Source organism: Typopeltis vanoorti, chromosome 11 (assembly GCF_054136105.1).
Source record: "Typopeltis vanoorti isolate ZY-2024b chromosome 11, IOZ_Tvanoo_1.0, whole genome shotgun sequence".
NCBI classification, from domain to species: Eukaryota; Metazoa; Arthropoda; class Arachnida; order Uropygi; family Thelyphonidae; genus Typopeltis; species Typopeltis vanoorti.
The window spans coordinates 24664370-24688782 of NC_143559.1; the positions used below are offsets into that span (position 1 = coordinate 24664370).

General features: G+C 36.1%; 1 protein-coding gene across 2 annotated transcripts in view; it reads right to left on the minus strand.

Annotated features, from left to right (window-relative positions):
* The window catches only part of Ttc7 (tetratricopeptide repeat domain 7), a 371341-nt gene that overhangs the window by 45063 nt on the left and 301865 nt on the right, over nt 1-24413 (minus strand). For both annotated transcript variants that reach the window (XM_090400945.1, XM_090400946.1), the window contains exons 14-15: nt 21008-21099; nt 5046-5287 (exon numbers count right to left, since the gene is read on the minus strand). In XM_090400945.1, the coding sequence (XP_090257071.1) occupies nt 5046-5287; nt 21008-21099 (334 nt within the window). The remainder of the gene's footprint in view (nt 1-5045; nt 5288-21007; nt 21100-24413) is intronic.

The following is a 24413-nucleotide window of genomic DNA, read 5'->3' on the forward strand; positions in this document are numbered from 1 at the left end:
AGTCGCTTTTAAGCATCTGTTGCGCGTGGTGCATTAATTAAAATTCTATTCAAATACTACCCATAAAATGTCTAGTAAAAGGAAAATACCTTCATCTACAGATACACCAGCTAAGAAGTCAAGGCTTGCAATGGAAATGCATGCCAAATCGTACGTACATACACCAAGAAGCTAAAAGGATGCTAAGATTCAAAGGTTTTAAGGATCAGTTGACTTTGTTGCTTGGTGGGAATGCCATGGGTTTTAAGCTGAAGCCTTTTCTCATTTATCGTTCAGAAAACCCTCGTGCATTTAAGCACATCAACAAGCACACACTGCCTGTTTACTACCATTCAAACCCTAAAGCTTGGATGACTAAAGCACTGTTCGAAGACTGGTTCATGAACTGCTTTATTCCCCAGGCTCATGAATATTGTACGGAGAGAGATATCCCTTTCAAGATTTTATTGATTACAGACAATGCCCCTGGCCACCCTCCTCATCTGGACTACCTTCAACATGATGTTAGAGTGGTTTTTATGCCATTTAACACAACCGCTCTCATTCAACCCATGGATCAGGGTGCTATTTCAGCATTCAAGGCTCACTACCTCAGAATGACAATCGCACAATCCATCGAAGCGATAGATTCTGATGCTGATTTATCTTTTCAAGACTTTTGGAAGTAATACAACATTCTTCAGTGTATCAAGAATATTTAGACTGCATGGGAATGTGTAACAAAGAATTGTATGTCGGGAATTTGGAAAAAGTGTCTAAAATGTTATGCGAATACATTTGAAGGATTTGAAAAAGGAGAGGAACAGAAAGTGATTACAGAAAAAATAGTTAAACTTGCAAAAAATCTTAAATTAGAATGTGAAATAGAAGACATAGAGGAGTTGCTAGATTGTGAAATAAAAGAACTTTCGGATGAAGAGTTGATTGAATTGGAAGCACACGGAAAATGACGTAAATGGCAGGAAAACGTAAATTGCAGAAACGTAAAAACGGGGTTTTACTGTATATATAATATTTTTTTCTGAGTTGCAAATCGGCAATTAGAATTGAAGGAATACAAGATGGTATCTGTTAGTGGAATATATTATTATTATTATGTAACATCTCCAAGGAGTTCAAAGATTCATCAAGGGGTGCACCTACTCTACAACTCTCCATATCCATCACTCAATCCACTGAACTGCAACTTACAGTGAACTGCAACTATCATCATCATCTACCACTTGTTCATGGAAGGATCCAAACTTGCAGCCTTTTGGCTGAAGAGCTGATATGCTAACCACGCCAGCAATATATAAAATAATAATAGTTAATGTTATCATCATTATTAACAATTCAGGTTTATAATCTCTGAAACAAACATACCAGTAGGAATACAATATAAGAATTATAACATACATATAAAACAAAATGTAAATAATTAGACTGAAGGTGTTGGGTGGAGGTCTAAGAATTGTTTTTTTTTTTTGTGGGAGGGTTGGCCTCATATAAGCATGTGAGCTTCATTGAAGTTGATGTTGGTAACATCTTGGCAAGTTGTGGTTGCCATGTTCTGTACATATCAGGAGATCTAATGTAGAAACTTGATTAGGTGCTACTGTAAAGTTATGATCAAGGCTAAAAGTAATGACAGCTGTTAGAAAGAGACTTAAATTATGCAATTATGTTTTTCTGCTTGCTCTTTCTATAGTAAACTTGTAGGGGCTACAAAAATAATTTATTATAGTGAATTTTCTTTAGAACAGCACTGTGCTTATGAAACCTGTAGTCGAGACTTTTTGTTGTCTGTTAAAATGAGTGTTGATTGTATACTAGAACTTGTGAGAAAAATGATAAGTCTCTGCTTGGTGCCTTTCTTTAGATAAAAAGAAACAAACTGACAAACAAAAAATCTTCTAAAAATAGTGATTAGTTTCTGAATTGGATAATTAACTGTGTCCTACTTGGGTTGCTGTTTTCATTTGTAAAACAGCTTACAGGTTACAAATAACTGAAAACAGGTTGTTGCATGGCATCTTCAAGGTTTTTTAGGAGATGGTGAGTATGAAAACAACATTTTAAAAATTAATTTTCTCTACTGTACTATTATCTACTAATATAATATCAACTTCTAACAAAAATTCAATACAATGAAGAAATTAACTAATATAATACAATGAAAATCATTGTTTAGGTCTATCAGTCTTTTGGCAAAGGCACGTACATGCACATGTACGTGCCTTTGCCAAAAAGTGGTTTACAAAGTGTTTATAAAAGTCTTTACTCATACGCTCCAAAAGAAGGCAGACTTTCGAAGTGGCTTTAGTACAACGGACCATATTAAAGTTGTACAGCAGATTATTGAACAGTGTAATGAATATTAGTTACCATTATGTCTTGGTTTTATTGATTATGAGAAAGCCTTTGATTCACTAAAAACTTGTGCAATACTTAAAGCATTATGAAACCAACAAGTGGGGAAGCCATATGCCAGAACCATCAAATCAGCATACACCAATGCCACAGCAGCAGCAATTTATTTCAATGGAAACATCTCTACCGTGAAAATACAGAGAGGTATAAGACAGGGTGACACAATCTCCCCAAAATTATTCACAGCATGTCTAGAAGAAATATTCAAACTCCTTGATTGGGAAGGGAAAGATAAATGGAGAAGATATTTAAAGAAGATAAATGGAAGATATTTAAGCCATTTACACTTTGCAGATGACCTAGTTACCTTTACTTCAATTGTGCATGAATTACGAACTCGTATCCATTAACTCCAAATTGCTAGCAAAACAGCTAGCTTAAAGATAAACCTAAAGAAGACCCAAGTTTTGTTCAATAACTATGTCCAACCAGAAATAATAAAAATCAATAATGAGGAAATTAAGCAAGTAGACCATTACACAGACATTACATTGCATTAGGACAACAGATATCGATGGAACAAAATATCATGGACGAAATTAAAAGATGCACGATGCTTGGGTGGAAAGTATTTGGAAAATTACATTCAACATTCAAAAACCAACTACTATTATGCCTGAAGATAAAAGTTTTTAACCAATGTATTCTTCCTATATTGACATATGGCTGTGCAACATGGACACTAAATGCAAAGGAAATTAAGAACAACACAATTTAGTATGGAAAGAAGTATGCTTGGTATCACAAAACTGGATCACAAAAGGAATATATGAATAAGAAACCAAACTAAAGTCTCTAACATCATAGGAAGAGTGAAACATCTTTAGTGGCAATGGGCTGGGCATATTGCTTGAAGACAAGATCAGTGATGAACAAAGATGTAATGGATTGGATTCCACGAGAGGAAAAACGACCACGATGTCGACCTAAATCACAGTGGATTGATGATATCATCAGATTTGCAGGAGTGACAGAAAAGGAGAGCCATGGACAGAGTTTTGGAGTAATCTTGGAAAGGCCTTCATCCAGCAGTGGATCGACAATGACTAATAATGATGATGATGATACAGGTAATAGTAAATGTACTGACATAATGCAAATTAAGATTACTTGCCTAATATTATAATTTTGCCCACACACAGAAATAATTCCATGGGATGTTGAATGGGATGCGAGACATACAGACAGTATCCTCCTTCATTCAGGGAATGCGAGATGTTTTACATTCATTATGGTTGCAGAAGGATACTGTCTGTATGTCTCACAGCACATTCTAGAACATCCCAAAGGTATTCAAATTGGGTGAAGATCCAATTTGCTAGTCATTCAAGATGAGCAATGTCCTCCATATTTTCTTTGAATCAGTTCCTTGGCATAGTCTGAATAATGTGGTGCATTATCATCCTATGTTTTGAGCTGCCAGTCAGCCACATTGGTCATAAGGTGGCATATTTATTTAGTATATGATATTGGCTGGGACACCAATAATGCTATTGGTTATTATGTAATTTTGTCTGTCAACTGTGTGTGTATTCTTCTCCTAGCTGGTTTGCCTTGTTGCAAGAAGGAGAATAATAAAAAAAAAAACAGAAAGAGAAAAACACCCCTCATGAGACCAACTAATTCAACTTCAAAGGAAAGGCCCTATCTTAGGCAGTTATTTGAACCCACAGGTCTTTCTAACCAAAGTGCATCTGAAACCAACTAAGACTTTGCAGCTGGTCAAGTGCATAACAAGGATCCCAATTATGGTAAAACATACTCTATATCATGATACTACCTTTACCAGCCCAAATGGAGAAACCATGCAAAAGGTATCCAATGACTTGGACTGTTTGTGTAACATACATATTTGTTCCATCTGCATGGTACAGCAGGAACCACAACTCATCAGACAGGCACATCTTTTTCCCTTCTTCTAGTTTCCAACTAGCATGTTGCTGATACTATAGCAGCCACTTTTACTGATGACCCTAAGAAGGTGTCTAGCAGGTTTTTGGCTTGAGAACTTCCATATGCAAGAAAATCTAGATATTGTTCTGGCATTCCTGGTGTTGTGTTGCGACATAATTTTTGGTACCATCATCTGCTGATCAGCCTATGCAAGACATTGCTCCCCCCCTTTGCTTATCATGAATCTTTCTTTCCATGCTCTAGTTTCACGAGCAGGTATAGTTCTGCCTATTTGACAACATTCTGTGTACTGATAAGCATACTTGTATCTGAGATGGAGGTATCCAGCACGAGTCCCAATAATCATGCCCTTTTTAAACTCTGTGATACTGTTGCCTTTTTCCATGATTGCAACTTGAACACACTGGTTTATATAACCATATACCAACTAAACTATGCAAATATGGTGCTATACATATGTGACTGCTCATCTAGATTGGAGCATAGCCAATTTCCTGCAATACAAGGATTCAATTTTATTTCATTGTATACATAGGTTTATCAAATGCAATACAAATTAGAGACAGATTTACTAAAAGTTCAAAAAAGTTTTATAGCATAATATTAGGGTAAAATGTAAAGTCTGGAGAGTGTAAAAACTATAAATAGTTTTTACACTATTTATAGTAAAAATTAATTATGGGATTAACATAATTAAATTCTCAAATATGAATACAAACCATCACCATTAACTGATGTGACAAAGGAAAAATAGTAGAGGCTTCGTGAATACAAGCCTCAGCTTCAGATAATTGTCCTAATCTCAAGTATAGTTCTGCAATTAACAACCAAATGTGGAGCTGTAGTAGCCAAACGGCTTGTGGACCAGGTTTGGGTTGAAAGCCACTAATAGAGGAAGCAACTTCTGACAATGCTTGTTCAACACGCGAGGCAGCGGCAATGGAATTGGCAGCTGGTGAACCTGTAAGTTGATTACTGAGAATTTTAAATGGCATTTTTATACTTAAACTAAGAAATTATTATTATTACAGGCAACTCCAAGGAGTCCTTAGACTCATCGAGGGAGGCCCTAAACATCATGTCAAGAACAACTATTCAGTTTCCACACAGTATTTATCATACTTTGCCTTGAACTCATTTACAGTCACGGCACCCATAACAGACAATGACAACTTATTCCACTCATTCACCACTCTCAAAGTAAAAAACCTAGGTTTAACACCTTTGCTAACCACACTCTTGCCCAGTTCCATGGATGGCCCCTAGTCCTCCCAACACCAGACCTGTTTTGAAAAATATCCTCTGAATAAATCTTATAGAAACCCTTCAGTAATTTGAATGTCTCAATCATATCACCCCTTTTCCACCTATCAACCAATTTCTGCAATCCACAAATCTTCAACCTGTTCTCATAAGGTTCATTCTGTGTATAGAGGCTTAAGTGCTGTGAAGACATAATGTTGGAGGTTTAATGGATTTTTTACAACACTCAGAAAGGATTAAAAAGAATTTAATACTTCCTATATTTCATCCTAGTCACTAGGACATCTATGGGGATTACAAAAATAACTAATGTAACATAACACAAATATCATACAATACTAAGCCCAACCACGTGGGTGACACTAAAGTCCTATCTAGGTGGAGCGCCCTCTAAGGGCAGTTGTAGGTGGCCTGGAATATAAAGTAGGATTTCTGGTGATGAGTGTTTCCCAAATTTTCAGAAGCTTAATGTAACCGTATTTATTAAGATTTGGTTGATTTCTAAGAGCTGCTGCTGCTTCTAAGAATAGTCTCTCTTTCTTGAATTTGCTGTGATGGAGCATCGTGGTTTTCTTCCATGATACTCTGTGGGTGGTGTCCAAGACATGGTCAGCCAAGCCTGAATGACCATAGTTGTGTTTACAGATGTAAGACTTGTGTTCCTCTAAGCAGATGGATGCTGATCTGCCTGTCTGTCCAAAGTACGCTAGCTTACAGGAACAGGGTACTTTGTAAACTCCAGGCAGAGAGAGAGGAGGGAGCTGATCTTTTGTAGAATGGATAAGGGTAGCAAGTTTGCGGTGGAATTTATATGCTGTGTGTAGGTTGTACTTTTTTAAAATCTTGACTATTTTTTCGGATGTGCCACGGATGTAGGGTATGGTGATGGCATTTTTAAATTCTTGTTGACGAGAATGACCGGGAATGGGAGAGGAACTAATTATTTTTTTGATACTGTGATCGCTGTAGCCATTGGAGAGAAAAGTGTTGTGTATGTAGTTAAACTCAGTAGTGACGGCATTACTCAGTAGTAATGCTGTCAGCACACTTAGCCTCAGCCATAATTTTGCCGTCGCTCCGAAGGAAGTGCCAGTGCTTGATGTAATAATTAACATCGAACGTGGGATCGGTCGCTTACCGTCAGAGATAGCCAACAACATCAGACTTGACATAGCCAACATCCTTGCTCATTCTTCGCCTCCAAAAAGTAATTCGTTGTATGCCCAACGCACAGCTCTCCTGAAATTACGGAAAGAAAAAAGTATCGTCATCACCAGAGCAGATAAGGGTAATGCCACAGTCGTTCTTAATACCAGTGAATACAATCGCAAAATGAACATTATCCTCCGCGATCGCGCTACCTACATTCCGCTAGAACACGACCCCACAAAAACACAACTTAAAAAATTAAAAATCTTACTTAAAAAAGTATCTTCCTGGCCCCCCCGACATCACGAAAAAACTTAAACCTTTCTGCTCCCGTCCCCCCCGAATTTACGGCTTACCAAAAATCCACAAACCCAATTCCCCACTCAGACCTATAGTAGATGCCACCAATGCACCTTGCTACAGACTGTCTAAACAGCTGGCCACCTCTCTGACCCCCCCCCCCTCACTGGAAGGTCCACTTCCTATATAAAAAACTCTACCTACTTTAAAGCGCTCATAGAAAATTTAACCTTGAATAAAGCAGACATATTGGTAAGCTTTGATATCTCCTCTTTGTTTACTAATATTCCCTTAACTGACACCTTATCTCTCTTACAAAAAGTTTTCCCTTCTGACATCTTAGAGCTCTTTTCCTTTGCCATTAACTCTGGGTATTTTTCTTGGAAGAACAAAATCTACAAGCAAATAGAGGGAACTGCCATGGGTTCCCCCCTCTCTCCCCTCCTTGCCAATTTCTATATGGAAGATTTTGAAAAACGAGCCATAGACTCAGCCCCACTCAAACCTTCTGTCTGGCTAAGATATGTAGATGATATGTTCTCTATTTGGCCTCATGGCCCAGACACATTAGACTCCTTCCTCAGTCATCTCAATAGCCTACATCCAAGAATCCAGTTTACTATGGAAAAGGAAAAGAACAATTGTTTACCCTTCCTAGACACCTTAGTCACATGCCTGCCTAATGATACACTTGCCTTCACTGTATACAGAAAACCCACACACACAGGTAGATACATTCACAAACTCTCACACCACCACCCCTCTCAACAATATGGCATTATTAAAACTCTTACCAAGAGAGCCCACAATCTTTGTTCCAGTGGAACTGCCCTCACTACTGAACTTAACTACATACACAACACTTTTCTCTCCAATGGCTACAGCGATCACAGTATCAAAAAAATAATTAGATCCTCTCCCATTCCTGGTCCTTCTCGTCAACAAGAATTTAAAAATGCCATCACCATACCCTACATCCGAAAAAATAGCCAAGATTCTAAAAACGTACAACCTACACACAGCATATAAACCCCACTGCGAACTTGCTACCCTTATCCGTTCTACAAAAGATCAGCTCCCTCCTCTCTCTCTGCCTGGAGTTTACAAAATACCCTGTTCCTGTAAGTTGGCATACTTTGGACAGACAGGCAGATCAGCATCCATCCGCTTAGCGGAACACAAGTCTTACATCTGTAAACAACTATGGTCATTCAGGCTTGGCTGACCATGTCTTGGACACCACCCACAGAGTATCATGGAAGAAAACCACGATGCTCCATCACAGCAAATTCAAGAAAGAGAGACTATTCTTAGAAGCAGCAGCAGCTCTTAGAAATCAACCAAATCTTAATAAATACGGTTGCATTAAGCTTCCGAAAATTTGGGAAACACTCATCACCAGAGATCCTACTTTATATTCCAGGCCACCTACAATTTCCTATCTAGGTGGAGTGCCCTTAGAGGGCGCTCCACCTAGATAGGACTTTAGTGTCACCCACGTGGTTGGGCTTAGTATTCTATGATATTTGTGTTATGTTACATTAGTTATTTTTGTAATCCCCGTAGATGTCCTAGTGACTAAGACGAAATATAGGAAGTATTAAATTCTTTTTAATCCTTTCTGAGTGTTGTAATAATAAATCCATTAAACCTCCAACAAGGTTCATTCCATAGACCTGCTATCATCTTGGTCACTCGCCTCTAGATCCTCTCTACCTCCTCCCCATCAAGAAGAAACCCTGGCGCCCAGATCTGGGCGCCACAGTTTCTTCTTTATAGTTCCACAGTAATCAAGACAGGGTCTTGAGGAACAATAACTTGCTTGTCTCTGCATGTCAAGGTATTTTTCATTAACCAAGTGATTTGATGAGCTGATTTAGCCACTTTTGCAATGTGTCCCCTAAACTTCAACTCCCTATCCACCAACACTCCCAAATCCCTGGCCTCATCAATCTCCTGGAGTACAGTTCCACCAATGTGGTATACTGCTGCTAATCTTTTCACCACAAAATGCAAAACCTTACACTTTGCCAGATTAAATTGACATCCATTCTCCTTAGCCCAGTCCTCCAATCTGTCCAAATCATCATGCAAAATTTTGACATCATGTGCATTCACTATTGTTCTACCCAACTTTGCATCATCAGCAAAGAAATGAATAATTCCTCTCAGATCCTTTCCGATATCATTAACGAAAAAATTAAATAGTAGTGTTCCAAGAACAGAACCCTGCGGCACACCACTAGTCACAGGCCGTCTTTTGGACTCTACTCCTGAATAAACTACTCTCTGATATCTCTCCATCAACCACCCTCCTATCCATCTCACCAACCTTATATCCATCCCCATATGCTGCAGTTCACTGATTAGAATTCCATGTGGTATCCTGTCAAAGGCCTTAGCAAGGTCCAGCAGTATCACTGTAAACCCTTATCCAGTTCAGCCGTCACTGTGTTATAAAACGTGAGCAAGTTACTGAGGTATGATCTACCCTTCACAAAACCATGCTGTCTCCCATACAGTATCCCGTTATCATCTATCCATTCCTATATTTTTCTCTTGACTACTTTCTCCAAAACCTTGACAACGACTCCTGATATGCTAATCGGTCCGTAATTCGCAACAGCAGTCTTGGAACCTCCTTTATGCAGTGGTACTATTTTCCCCTCTCTCCATCCCCTCAGGACTAACCCAGACCCGAGACTCAAATTAAACAAAATGGTCAAGGGCACTGACAATTCTTTTGCCGCTTCACGTAAGACCCGAGCTGGTATACCATCCAATCCCACAGATGTATTCGCATTAAGGTTTTGTAATATACTATTCATCTCCATTTCATTAAATGCATACTAAAAGTGAAATTAATTTAATGCTTCATATGAAAATACTAGTCTCAAATGTTAAATTAACTTCACCCATACAAACATGCATAGGTAAGTAACAAGTCAGATTTAGTATACTATATGAGTATATTCATAATAAATACTTGAATACTTTATGAATCCATCTGTGGTAATCACATTTAACATACTTGCACTGACAACACTCCTATGTTAATTTTATTATATCTATCCAGTGAAATAAATTTTCCCTAGTTCCATTCAGTTTTTCTGAATTCTCATTACAGATTATCAGTTATTATTATTATTATGTGACACCTCCAGGGAGTCCAAAAACTCATTGAGGGAGGACACCTACTACACAGCTCTCTGCCTCCACCACTCATTCCACCAACTACACCAACACTATCTACCTCCTACCACCATCCCTAGAATTTCCACAAACAATCGCAAACATCCATGCCCACGGTGGGATTCGAACTCGCAGCCTTTTGGTTGAAGAGCAGATATGCTATTATAATTACATAATTCTGTTAAAGATAAGTACTAAGTACAATGAAGGTGTCAGTGTGTTGTGTCTGCCTGTTTCATATATTCTTGAAAAAGTATTTAACAAGCAGAAAAACCTCAAACTCCTTGCAAACAAATTGAGCCTCATTTGAAAATATCTGACAACCTTGCATTCTCAACAAGATTCAAATTAGGTCATTATGACTGAGGGGCTTCTTATTTCTCCAATACTCCATGGAGCAGTCCAGAGAACTTCTTTTAACACGTTCGCTGCCACGCTACTTTGGCATGGTCTGTTCCCCTACACCGAGCTGTTTTACTTCTTCAAGGTCAGTACGATAATCTCGTTACCGGAGGTAAACGACCTACGAGTATACTCGTAGTTGGCTTGTACAGAGCATATACGGTCTATGAGAATACACAGTTTTGAAGCTAGCCCCACAAGCCAAGCATTTTCATTTCTTCAAGGTCACTACAATAATCTCGTTCCCGGCGGTAAGCGTCCTACGAGTATACTCGTAGCTGGCTTGTGAAGCAGGATTACTCACTACGAGTATACTCGTAGTTGGCAGCGAACGTGTTAAAATACTAATTTATACAAGTGGAAGGATATACAAAGTAATATATTGCTTATATTTAAAAGTGTTGGGGACATTAAAACATTACTGCTAAAAAATATAAAAACACCTTAAACATAAGTTAAAAGTAGGCTGTTCCAGAGGACAGAGGTAGATAGAATAAAAGAGATAGAAAGAAAAGCAAGTTCGGGTTTGCGGTTACACAGTAAAGGGGTGCTAGCTGCTTAATTAACAGGCACAACAGAAAGTAGAGGAATGATGGATGCCAGTTCATTGGAACAATGACCATTGAAGTACCTGCAGAATAAACACAGAGCTGAATCTGTAAGAGAGGGATTGTCTGTGAGCCAAACTGTTCCCCTAATTTTATCAGCACTTCACAAACATTTTCAAGGTACACAAAAAAAAAAAAAAATGTAAACACAGCATGACAGGTAAGTGCAGCATAGCCAATCTAAGCCAGTGGCTTATTAGTTTAATTCTAACAAAATTAACCAGATCCCTCAATAATTACAGTGAGATATTGTCTTAAATATCACTAGCAGCATATAAACTAGATCTGCACACTGAATGCAATAGTATCTTATCAATACTAAGTTCAAGAGAAATGCATAGACATCAGACACTACAAGAATAAGGATTAATCACCCTATTCTCTGTTGGATTTGGTTTCGAATGACTGCATGATAAAGTGTGGGTCTATGCATAAGCATAACCAGGAAGAAAGGATGTGTCCTTTTGCTTTATTTATTTAGGTAATGGGTAGGAATATAAGAAATTAATAAGCAAAACTATATGAAGATTGACTGTTCAGTTAACCAATGAATGACAATATCTCAGAGTAAATGCAAGTTCCTGAGGTCTTCAGGGGAGGAGGGTGTAGTGAGGCAGTCACCAGTGATATGATGCATAGTTTGCACTGTGCCATACATGCAAAAGGGTGACTGAAATTCCCCACAGATGTAATAAGTGGGCAAAGTCACCTTGCCTGGTTCTAAATCTGTTTAGCTAGCTCCAGAGGTGTTATGGTAGAATCAAATGATACAGAAAAAGAATGAGAAAATATGAAGCACAATTCCTGACAAAAGCAGCAACAGAAAGTTTAGGAATAAAAAGTATAGTAAATGGAATAGAAAAAGAGGACTATGAAACTGTGACAAAGAAATAGAAAAGATAATAAAAACAAAAAAAAAAGAGTTACTAGAAATAGTTAAATACCAAGACAGTAAAAGCAAAAACTGGGTGCAGCTTCAGAAAATAAGGAAAAAAACAGAGAGAGAGAGAGAGATGGAACAATTTTGTAACAGAACTAGAAAAGGATATATCTAAACCACAACCAAAAACCTATAAAATACATGAACAAAGAAATAAAAGAAAAGGCAAAAATACAAACAATAGATTTAGAAAAATGGCTAACTTATTTTCAGAATCTCTCCACTAATGATAATAAAGAAGTAAAATTTTATATAACAACGAATAATCTAACAGAAAACATTACATCAGAACTAAAAAAGTATAAGAAATAAGATGAAAAATAGGAAAACAGCAGAAGAAGAAGACATTATAAACATGGATCTGAACAAAAATGCAGGCAAAAATATTTGAGAAACTGAACAGCATTGTAGGAGATAAACTACTAGAAGAATGAAATGGATTCCAAAATGGCTGATTTTGCATAGACTCAATATTCACTCTAGAAATATTAATTGAAAAGCTAAGAGAATTTCAAAAAGAAACACATGTAGCCTTCATTGATTACGAAAAAGCCTTTGATAAAATTAAGAGAGACAAAAATTATTTAAAATATTAACCAATCTAAATATACCAAACCAAATATACAGTCTATTCATGAAATATACATAGGAAATAAAATAGCAGTCAAATAAGAACAAATATCAGAATGGAAAGAGGTGTACCCTATCACCTCTACTTTTTAATATGTATATAATTATAACAATCTGGAAACAGCATAACCCATTTGGTATACAAATAAACCCACAAATAAAGATAAATGCACTATTATTTGCAGATGATCACATTGCATTAGCTACAACATGAAGTTGATCTTACAGAGATAATAAAATCATTAAATGAATCAGAAAAATATAATATGAGAATATCAAAAATAATAAAGATGCTGGGAAGGAGTGTCCTAAGTTCGATTCCCGTCGACGACGTGAGGAGCTTAAGGATCTTCCTCAGCCATAGCCAAGTTAGCCGGTCTTGGCGTGGACAGCAGGGTTTTTTCCGCCGGTTTATCTGGGGTTTTTCATCCCACTAGCAGGCAAACCGGACCAGTGAAATACGGCAAGGAAGGCAACAGGAAACCACCTTGCGTCATTATCTTCCTAGTAATCAGCTGCAACCCTCTCAAAGAGAGGAAGCCACAGGATCAGATCAGATCAAAAATAAAGACAAAAATAATAGCTTTCAAAGGAGAAAACCCAATAAGAAGTAAAATAGTGATAGATAATAAAATATTACAACAAGTAAATACTTTCAAATATCTAGGATGCGACTTGTCATATAAAGATGAAAAAGATGACGTTAAAATAACAAATTTTGTTAAAGTCAACAGCATAATAAATAATATATTTAAGCCATCCTTGTACAAAAAAAAAAAACTATGTTTCACTTCCATATAATTATTATTATATGGAAGTGAAACATGGTCATAAGAATGAAAAATGAACTCAAACAGCAGAAATTAAATTTCTCAGAAAAACAGTGGGACCAATAAATAAATGAAGAAATTTTACAATTCCTGAATATAAAACCAATTAACCATTTATAAATAAATATAAACAAAAATGGTTAGAGCATCTAATCAAATGGACAATAGCAGACTGACAAAACTATTATGATATAAAATAAATGGAAGAAGAATTATAAGACCCAGAAAGTGATGGCATGAGAACAGGCCACTTCGCCTAAAATCGATTATAGGAAGGAGAGGACTAAAAGGTTTTAGGGTTTTTTTTTCTGAGAATTGGTGGGATCATAATCCAGCAGGTTATAATTAGTGCAGTCTCTGAGCAACACATCACTTTTCGATTATAATCACTGGCACTGAGGACTATAGTAGCTTTACCCTTACCAATTATATATTTGATTTAATCCTTTATCCAAGTGTAAGCAAACAAAGTTTGCACCTGAAGTATTTTCAGGACTGGGGCAACTTGTGGTAAAGGTGGTATAAGTTCTCATCACTTGCCTTAGTATCTCCCATAATGCAAAGCACATCTCCTTGCCAACATGTATAATGCTATACATTAAGGGAAGGGCCACTACCCAGACCAGTTTCGACCTTTATTGAGGTCTCATCAGCCAAAGGTGCCACCTTTTGGCAACTGGTATAGGTAAATATGACTTCTCCGTTACTTCCACCTCAGTATCACCACCTCTGGATCTGGCTCCCACTGATGAGACCTCAATAAAGATTGAAACTGGTCTGGGTAGTGGCCCTTCCCTTAATGCATAGCATTATACATGTCTGCATGGAGATGTGCTTTGCATTATGGGAGATACTAAGGTAAGTGATGAGAACTTATACCACCTTTACCACGAGTTGCCCCAGTCCTGAAAATACTTAGGCGCACACTTTGTTTGCTTACACTTGGATAACGGATTAAACCAAATATATAATTGGTAGCATAGCCAAGTGAAAAAACTTCCATTAGCTTTACCCTTATTGGCTCTAGTGATTATGATGACCACTGATGGACTACAGGATTCTATCCTTATATCATTACTATACAAGCTGAACAACACTGCCGTTTAATTTGTATATTAATAATACTAAGGATGGTCTAGAGCAGGGATTCTCAACCTATGGTACACGTACCACTGGTGCTACGTGAGCCACTGCCTTACTGGTACATCTAATATCTTGAATTAAATATAGTGGTACGCCAATGGAAAAGGTTGAGAACCGTTGGTCTAGAGGACAATGTCTCATTATTTGCCAAAGAAGTTTGGAAGAGTAAGCAATTAAGAATGTTATGATATGGAATGCCTCTACTATTCCTTGACCACTAAGTTTTTCATGCCAAGGTACTGCCTTCTTTCTTGGTTTATTATAATAATTTGCTTTATGGTTCCACATATATCCCTCCTAGTCAAAGTTCTCAAATGTGTCTCACCTTCCAAGCCAAAACTGCATGATCACTCTTAACTAGAGGCAAAACTTATTATCACTCAGGAATTGTATAAATTATCTTTTTTAAATCTTGCATGTTTTTTCTTCCCTTCAGTCAATATCTACATAGTTGAAATCACCCATAACGATAGTCATCCTTGTATTCATACGATCCATCGATATGTTCAATTCATAGTCCTCTTCAGATAATCCTGGTCTGTAGCAGCAATGTATATTGCTGCTATGGACCAATAATTATCAATAATGTATTTTGTTCAGTTTAACTCTATCTCACACTGAACAGCCTCAAATCTTACCTCAAACACAGTCTATATGAATTATCCCACTACTATCATTAGCCATATCTACTTTGTTAGGATTTGATTCCTCTGCAGTCATTGGTAATATCCCCTTGCCCTTCCTATCTTGTCTATCCTCACAAAGTACAATGATCCCATCATATTTTATTCCTATACTGATATTCTCTGCTTTCTGCCAGATCTCATTAATGCCAATAATTTTCAGTCGCCCACTACATCTACCAGTGCTAAGAACTTCCTTTATCTCTCATGCCTCTGGCATCAGTGTATGTGCCAACCAGGCTGATAATTATTCTGGTAACTTTTACAACACAGCCAGTTCAAAGGAAGCTGGAGTTAATTCTTCAACCAGATTCCCACCATATTTCCAGCTTTTAGTTTTCTTTCTTGACAAAATTAGTCCTGTCATTCCTGGAATCATCTGTTAACACATCATTCACTCTCACTCCATTTCACTACATTCCCAATTCTGGCATTTTTAATTCAATGCAGATGTTCATACTTTTAAGCATTAACCACACATCCAGAAACATGCCATTCAGATTCACTTTATCACTGAACAAAAAATTAGTACCTATTCTTGCAAGTACAGCCCACCAAAATCAACAAATACATGAATCTACTGTGCACCATTTCTCTCACACAGTCTACTCATATTCTCTACTCATAATACTTGCTTACATATAACTTCAGTCATGTTGTGAATCTTTGCTCCCAGAAAACATACTTTCATTACTCATTCGCCATTGTTAATAATGGAATCACTACAGATCACCATATCCATTTTCATCAATTATGGCTTTCTTATGACTTCCTTTACTTCTTCACGTTTCATTTTCTTTCATATCTTTCCTGCTATTTCTAAAGTGTTTTTCTAGTCTCTTGTTAAACCCTCAACATTTCCAACATCAAACACCCTTTGACTGAATTCTTCTGCTTTTCTATTGTTTTCATATTACCTTTCACATACACTTGAACCTCTTTTGCACCATAACACATTCATCTATACACACTTTCCTTCCTGCATGCATAACAACCTGTCTCATTTGAAATTCCTCTTGCATTGAACATTTTGCAATCCTCAATCTGCCTGACACAAACAACACATTTCTGATAAATTATAGCACTATCATCACCTTTTTTCCTGAAAACTACTAACCTTCGCTAATGCATTCAAAGGATATATACACTTCATCAATATATATAGATAGATAGATTATAAATATATATAGGTAACCCTCGTAAAACGTGGATGTTAGGCTCCATAGAAATGGCACGTTATATAAATTGCGTTATGCGAGACTCAGATCACATACAAAAAGTAGGGTTAGGTTCCGAAATCGTTTTTTTTTTTAATTATATAAACAACGACATACCCAACAAAAAAATATTTTTATTTAATTCTTGTAATTCATGTAAGTTAAGAAAACATATAAACTATGAAACAAATATATAGTATAAACTTATAAAATTACAAATTGTATGTAAACATCATTGCACATAATAAAGTGCATATTTCAATCGTCATTACTGTCTTCAAAACGAACATTTCGTAGATGTTACAAGTAATCAGAATTTCTTTATTTCTTTATTTAAGAGCAGCTGGAAGTCGTCGTCACTTAAAATCTCTTGGACATCATTGGTATAATTATCATTGCATACTTCGGCTAGTTTATTTAACAAGAAGTCAGTAATAAGACCTTGCTTACCACTATGCTGCCATTTTTAATTAAGTTCATAATATGGAACTAAACAAATATCCAATTGTCTCGTGAATTTTCCTGAGCCATCCGTTGAGGGATCTTTATCCGTAAAATAGCTTCCTAACTTTCTTGCCAAGTCCAATCCTTCTGCTAATTTCTTTAAACTGAATTTTTTAACGGATTCATCACAATCAGAATCTTTGACAGAACTTTCCACGCCATTTGGTTCGACATCATCTATTAATTGTACCAGTTCCTTCTCATTTAAATTCATTTCCTCATCAATTAATTCACTCATTTCGTTTTCAACCATATCGCAAAACCCTTCAAGCAGTCATTATTATAGAAATAACTTTTTTTACATAAAAAAAAAGCATTACATATTGCATGTAACTCACCAGAAAATAAAGTGCTCAGCTTGAGATGAACACACTTATGATTTTTAGTGCGTTTTCCTGGCAGAAAACGAAGACAACTTTCAACAATAATTAACACTTTACACAGTAAACAGTTGACGTACATGCGTGCTAAAGGGTATTTCCCCTAAAATTCGCTACTTATAACTACATGTGCGATACGGGCAGACACATATTTAACGAAGAAATCTGATTTTTAAGTCACATGGTGAAAAATATATGAAAAGATGAAGGATTACTGCAATTTATAGACCGCATTATATCGAAACTGCATTTATAAGTACCGCGCTATAGCGAAACCGCGTTATACGAGCGTTACCTGTATATAAAACTATAAAATAAACGCTCACAGCAAGTTAAACATTAAAAAAAGCTTAGCTTTTCAGCAGCAACTTTAATGCTTACTGTGACATAAACAATGCCAACAGCATTGATTATACTGATGGGGAAGAAAAAAAAAAAGCTGTGAGTAGTTGATGAGCCTACAAACCTAAGAAGTGATAGCAGTTGGTTTAAAAACTAAGGTGGGAAAGTTGTCAATAGATAACTGGTATATTGAAGAGACCACACTGTAAAGAAGATTATTCCTTCTCATTTTAAGGCTTTTATAAGAACACATTTGGACTGCTATGCTCAGATATGATCAACTGGATTGAGAGGTGAAAACAAAATGGAGAAGTTTGGCGATGGGATGGGGATTAAAGATAATATTAATTGGCCTATGAAATGCACATGATACAGACTGAGAGAATGTATCACAGTTTGATAAATGAATGGAGGAGAAGAACCACGAGACATTCAAGTTAGTAACAGAAATGTTTAGTGAAAATACAAGGTAAATTTCTCAATTCATGGCAATAGGAAAAGAACAAGGAATTATACTCAGAAGTTGAGTAAGGGCATGGAAAACAAGCTTCACAGGTTCAGTTTTTCTCGTGGTGTTGAGATTTATAAGTGTTTACGAATGTTTAATTGGTACATAAATGGTATAAGAACTAACCTAAAAGGAAGTATTCAGTTGTTTGCTGATGATGCAAAATTAGGTAGAGTTATAGTTAATCAAGATGATGTGGAGGGCTTGCAGGATGATTTAAATAGGCTGTCAGTATAGACAAAAGATAATGGGTGTCAACTTAAAGTCAAGAAATGTAAAGTTATGCATTTTGGGATAAATAGATTACAAGCTGTGTATCATATTGATGGAACTGTACTCTAGGAAATAGATGAAGCTAGAAATTTAGGGATGGTGGTAGACAGGTGTTAAAGTTTAAAGGACATAATTGCTAAGGTAACCCATAAGATTACTTGGCTATTGAAGAACACAGTAACAAGTAGAGATAAGGAAGTTGTTAGTCCCTTTTATAAGGTCCTAATACATCCACATCTGGATTACTGTGCTCAAGTCTGGTCCCCTTGGGGATGAGGAAGCAGTGGAGAGGATTCAGAGGTGAGCGACCAAGATGGTGAGTGGCCTGTGGAATGTTCCCTATGAGGATAGATGGAGGGTTTGTGGATTGCAGAAGTTGGTTGACAGGAGAAAAAGAAGGGATATGATAGAAACATTTAAGTTGCTTAATGGGTTTTATGGGATAGATGCAAGGGAAATGTTTCAGCACTTGGCTAGAGGGACCCGAACAAGGAGTCATCTGTGGAAGAAGTTGAATAAAGATGTTGTTAGTAGGAGTGTGAGGACTAGATTTTTTGCTTGGAGAGTTGTGAATGAGTGGAATGGGTTGTCAAATTGATGTGGAGGGCTTGCAGGATGATTTAAATAGGCTGTCAGTATAGACAAAAGATAATGGGTGTCAACTTAAAGTCGAGAAATGTAAAGTTATGCATTTTGGGATAAATAGATTACAAGCTGTGTATCATATTGATGGAACTGTACTCTAGGAAATAGATGAAGCTAGAAATTTAGAGGTGGTGGTAGACAGGAGTTAAAGTTTAAAGGACATAATTGCTAAGGTAACCCATAAGATTACTCGGCTATTGAAGAACACAGTAACAAGTAGAGATAAGGAAGTTGTTAGTCCCTTTTAAGGTCCTGATACATCCACATCTGGATTACTGTGCTCAAGTCTGGTCCCCTTGGGGATGAGGAAGCAGTGGAGTGCTTCCTCATGTATTGCGAGTGCTTTGTCTGTTAATGGGTTCAAGGAGAGGTATGATAGATTGAGTCTCCTGTGATGAGTGTTTGGACTCCATGGAGGTGCCCATATAATAATGATCTACAGTGAACGCATTCAAGGCAATGTATAATGTCTTTAGGTGTTGTATGAATTAGTGGGACATCATTCGATGAGGCCTCAGACTCTCTGCAATTTTTTTATGTGACTCCGACTCACAAAATTTTGTAAGTCTATATAACTATAGGAATCTTTTTTATGAATTTTATTATTTTTTTGTATTTTATTGATATTTACATAGCCCAGAAATCCTGCTCAAGTGATCACACAATGAACTCCCCCCCCCCCCCCAAGGTACTTCAGGCCTCCAATAAGTAGGGCAGTGGTCTCACAACAGGCAATGAAATTCATCTCCCACCTAAAAGTGCCCATATAATAACAAACAATAGTAACAATAACATACACTTAAAATACTGGATAATAATTGCATGTTTAAATATATTAAAGCTTAAAATAAAATAATAATTATTATCCTGAAATAATCAATTTCTTAAGTAAAATTTGGAAAATTTTATTTTATAATACACTTAATGAATGATATTTATATCTCATTAATGAAGCACTGCAAATATTTAAATACAGTACTTTTTCTTTCAGATTCATTATTGAAATATGTGCAAAAATTAGAGGCATATGACATTCAACAATGCACTGATAACACTGCGGCAGAGTGTAGAAAACAAAAGATAAATATAAAAAAAAAATAATACCCTATTATATATAAAGCTTTTACATCAATTATGTAAGTAAAGTGGATATTAGATCTGGCATAATTTCAAAGCCAAATGTAGAAACCATGAAATTTTCATAAAATTAAGTTGACCAGAGAGTTTACGGGAATACACTCACCAGCATTCATGAGTTGCCTTAGTGCAGACTACTTAGAAAACATAAACGCTGCCCAAGTATCTATATATTCGCTTTCTATTAGTCCATTTTGATAAGGTCTTATCAAAATCTTATCAAACCTTATCAAAATGGACTAATAGATAGCAAATATATAGATGCTTGCGCAGCGTTTATGTTTTCTAAGTAGTCCATGCTAAGGCAACTTGTGAATGTTGGTGGGTGTATTCTCATAAGCTCTCTGGTCAACTTATTTTTATGAAACTTTCACAGTTTCTACATTTGGCCTTAAAATAATGCTGTCTCTAACATCCACTTTGCTTATATAATTTTGCATTGCCAAACTGAAGCCTTTTGGCTCTTTATTTTAATAAAAATGCTTTTACACCAATTTTCATTTAGTCACTTGATATTTCTGTTAATAAAATCTACCTGAATCTCCATCAGAAAATTCCGAGGAATATAGCTGAAATACACTCCTGCTTTCACTAGCTACCCTTTGTAACCCTTTATCTGCCATGTCACTAAATAAAATAAACACTTTATTGAAATTAAAAGAAAAAAGGAAAAAACCTACTATTACAATACAGCATTTATGAGTGACAAGATTTTCACATCATAGAATGTGAAATTATCTCAAATTTAAATAATGACTTTATGATTAATTTATTATATTTGAAAGCACACACACACACACACACATGATATGGCAGTATTAATAAATTCTAAAGTGGTTAAACTATCGATGTCCTATATATTAAACAAATGCATTATATCAGAATTAAATCAGTGTACTTTAACAACTAACAACATTAAGATAAACAGCTAAAGTGTTGCAAGCTAAGGTGTTTATGTTGTTTTTTTGTTTGTAGTTTTTATCTTAAAAACCACAAACTTTCTGGTCCTTGATTATTTTGGATTAAAGTGAATAAACAGCTGCAATTTATGTCTTTATTATTATTACATGACACCTCCAAGGAGCCCAAAGACTCATCAAGAGAGGGCATCCACTCTACAACTCTCAGTCTCCACCAACTACAGTGAACAGCATCATCTACACCAACGGCTTCTACTGCCCACCACCACAAGTATTTCCCCAGACAATCACAAACATTCATGCCCACAGCAGGATTCGAACCCGCAGTGCTTTGGCTGGAGAGCAGATACGCTAACCACTCGGCCAACCAGGTTGGCTTTCATGCTTAATTCATAACTGTTTGCAACAATTATGAATCAAAAATCCCCATCATGATGGGGATTTTTGATGCATAGCCATTTTAAAAATTGGTAACTGCATTTCTTTAATCAGAAATGTAGTTACCAATTTTTTAGTTACAAGCCTTTGGGCCTAACATGAAAGGAAGATGGGTTAATTTTTCTGTTTTGTCTTTATAGCTGGAATTTTAAATTCAACATCAAATTCTAGTTCCATGAAAGCTCATTTAAAACATGAAAATTCATCTAAAATCAAATGGTAATTCACTGAAAAGCCAGTGTTCATCATGTAAGCAATCTAAACAGCACTTCTTTAAATGACAATTAAAAAAAAAACAAATAGTAATAAAATAAAATAAAAATAATAATTTTTGATGAATTTGTCAATAAAAGTTACTTTCTTGCTAAATATCTTTTTAAAGTTTTCAGTAACATTACCAAAGATGCAGATAAGATAAAGCAGGTGATCATTGACACTTTGAGTCACAATGAATTATGCATTCTATACATAAAATCATGTTTTGCCTAATTTTAGAAAAACAAACGGCCCAATTAAAAAGAAATTTGACATATTTTAATAGAAATCGAAACAAAAATTTCATTAAAATCTAACTAGTGGAAAAAAAAACAGAAAAGAAGTATCAGTAAAAATTATGATCCAGCTTTTACAATGTGAAATTCTAAAAGTCATCACGGCACAGCACTGAAAGTGCTATGATAACTTTAAATGTTAAAAGTTTTAAAAATATTATCAGTGGCATTTTTGCTTATTCAGAAATGCTTTACTTTACTTGGTAACTGAAAACATTTCTAAAAAAACATGCAACAATCTAAATTGTGCATGTAAAAATTGTGGCATGCCTACACATGATATAAAAACATTCTCTAAATGGTGTAATTAAATAATATGACACCATCATTTATGATAGTTGAAATTTTTATTCATAGAGGCCACTGAAAAGAGCTGAAAAATGGTGGAAAGAGTACTGTTAAAAGGAATCACAGATAAAGGTGACATAAAAATTGAAGATAAAGATATTCTAGATGTCTGGAGTAATTACTTTGAAAAACTGCTAAATGAAACAAGCAGCATCAGCACAGTGGTAGAAAACATTCACCAAGAATGCAGTCAGGAATATGTATCCATACCTGAAGTAGAAAAAGACATCAAAAACCTAAAATGTGGAAAGGCAACTGGAGTAGATGAAATTTGACCAGAAATGTTCAGTGTTGTTTTAATATGAGTTTGGCTGTACTGCATAACTCACAAGGCCTGATCATCTGGAATTCGACCCTCTGACCAGTGGGTCGAATTCCAGATGATTAGAGTAGACCACTCATAGTACCCATCTATAAAAAGGGAAATAAAACTGAATGTGAGAATTACAGAAGTGTTTCTCTACTTACTCTACTACTATAGATTTATGCAAGCATACCTGATAAACAGTCTGAATCCTGAATCCAGTGAGCGTGAAATCACTTCTCGTTGAAAAATGTCTGGGTAATGGCCCTTCTCATAATGCATAGCATAATACGTGTCCATAAGATATGGGCTTTCCTGTTCATATCTAATATGGGCTTGACACGCTTATCATAGCATCTTAAGTTACCACAGCCTATAAAGAATGCCAAACAAGAAAATCCCCAGGACCTGATGATGGTCTAGGGATAGAACTTTACCACGAGACCTGGGATTTTATTCTTCCCATTCTAATTATACTATTATTTAATTATTTTCTCTTTTCAGGACACATACCAAGTGAATTTATAGCAAGTCATACCATCCACGATCCAAAACCTAATAGAGATCACACCTTAATCAACAGCTATTTCTCTCTAATACTGACTACAAGATATTTTTCTGCATTATCAATAACAGTCTCAAAGTGGGAATGAGATACATAATTAAAAGTACACGTGTATGGAGTTCCAGACCAAGCAGTAGAATTTAATCTGTTTCTGCTATGTGATCTAACCCGCTTAGTTAATACGAAAATGCAGTCGATGGCAGTGCTATCAGGAGACCTTACTCAAGCATATGATAATGTCCAGCATCCCTTTCTGTTCCACATCCTCCAGCAAATTGGTGTAGGTAAAATGCTGCTATCTGTTATCAAAGGAGTCTATGCTAATTCAACTACCCGCTTCCTAGTTAATGGGTTCCTATCAGACCTGGTCAAAATTCGAAAAGGAGTCAAACAAGGTTGCTCTCTCACAGTCCATTCCTCTTTGTATATTGGTTCTTAAACCTTTCTTACAGGAAGTCGACAATACACATGCTGTGTGAGGAATAACAATTCCTTCAACTAAAGGAAAATAAGGTAATAGCACATGCTGATGATGTAGTGAGCACCATGAAAGATAATGATTCCATATATATCTTTTTTTTGGTATTTTGGAAACATTCAGCAAGATCAGTGGATTAACTACTAATGCAGACAAGACAAAATTAAAAGTTTTTGGAAAGTGGGATCTTGGAGACATTCCTTTTGGACTAACTCCTAAGAGAGAACCCCTCATTATACTTGGAATTCCCTTTTCCACTTCCCAATATTACAAGTTCAAGAACTTATAATATACAAAAACTTGGAAACCTTAGAAGACTGGAAAATAGGTCCACTTT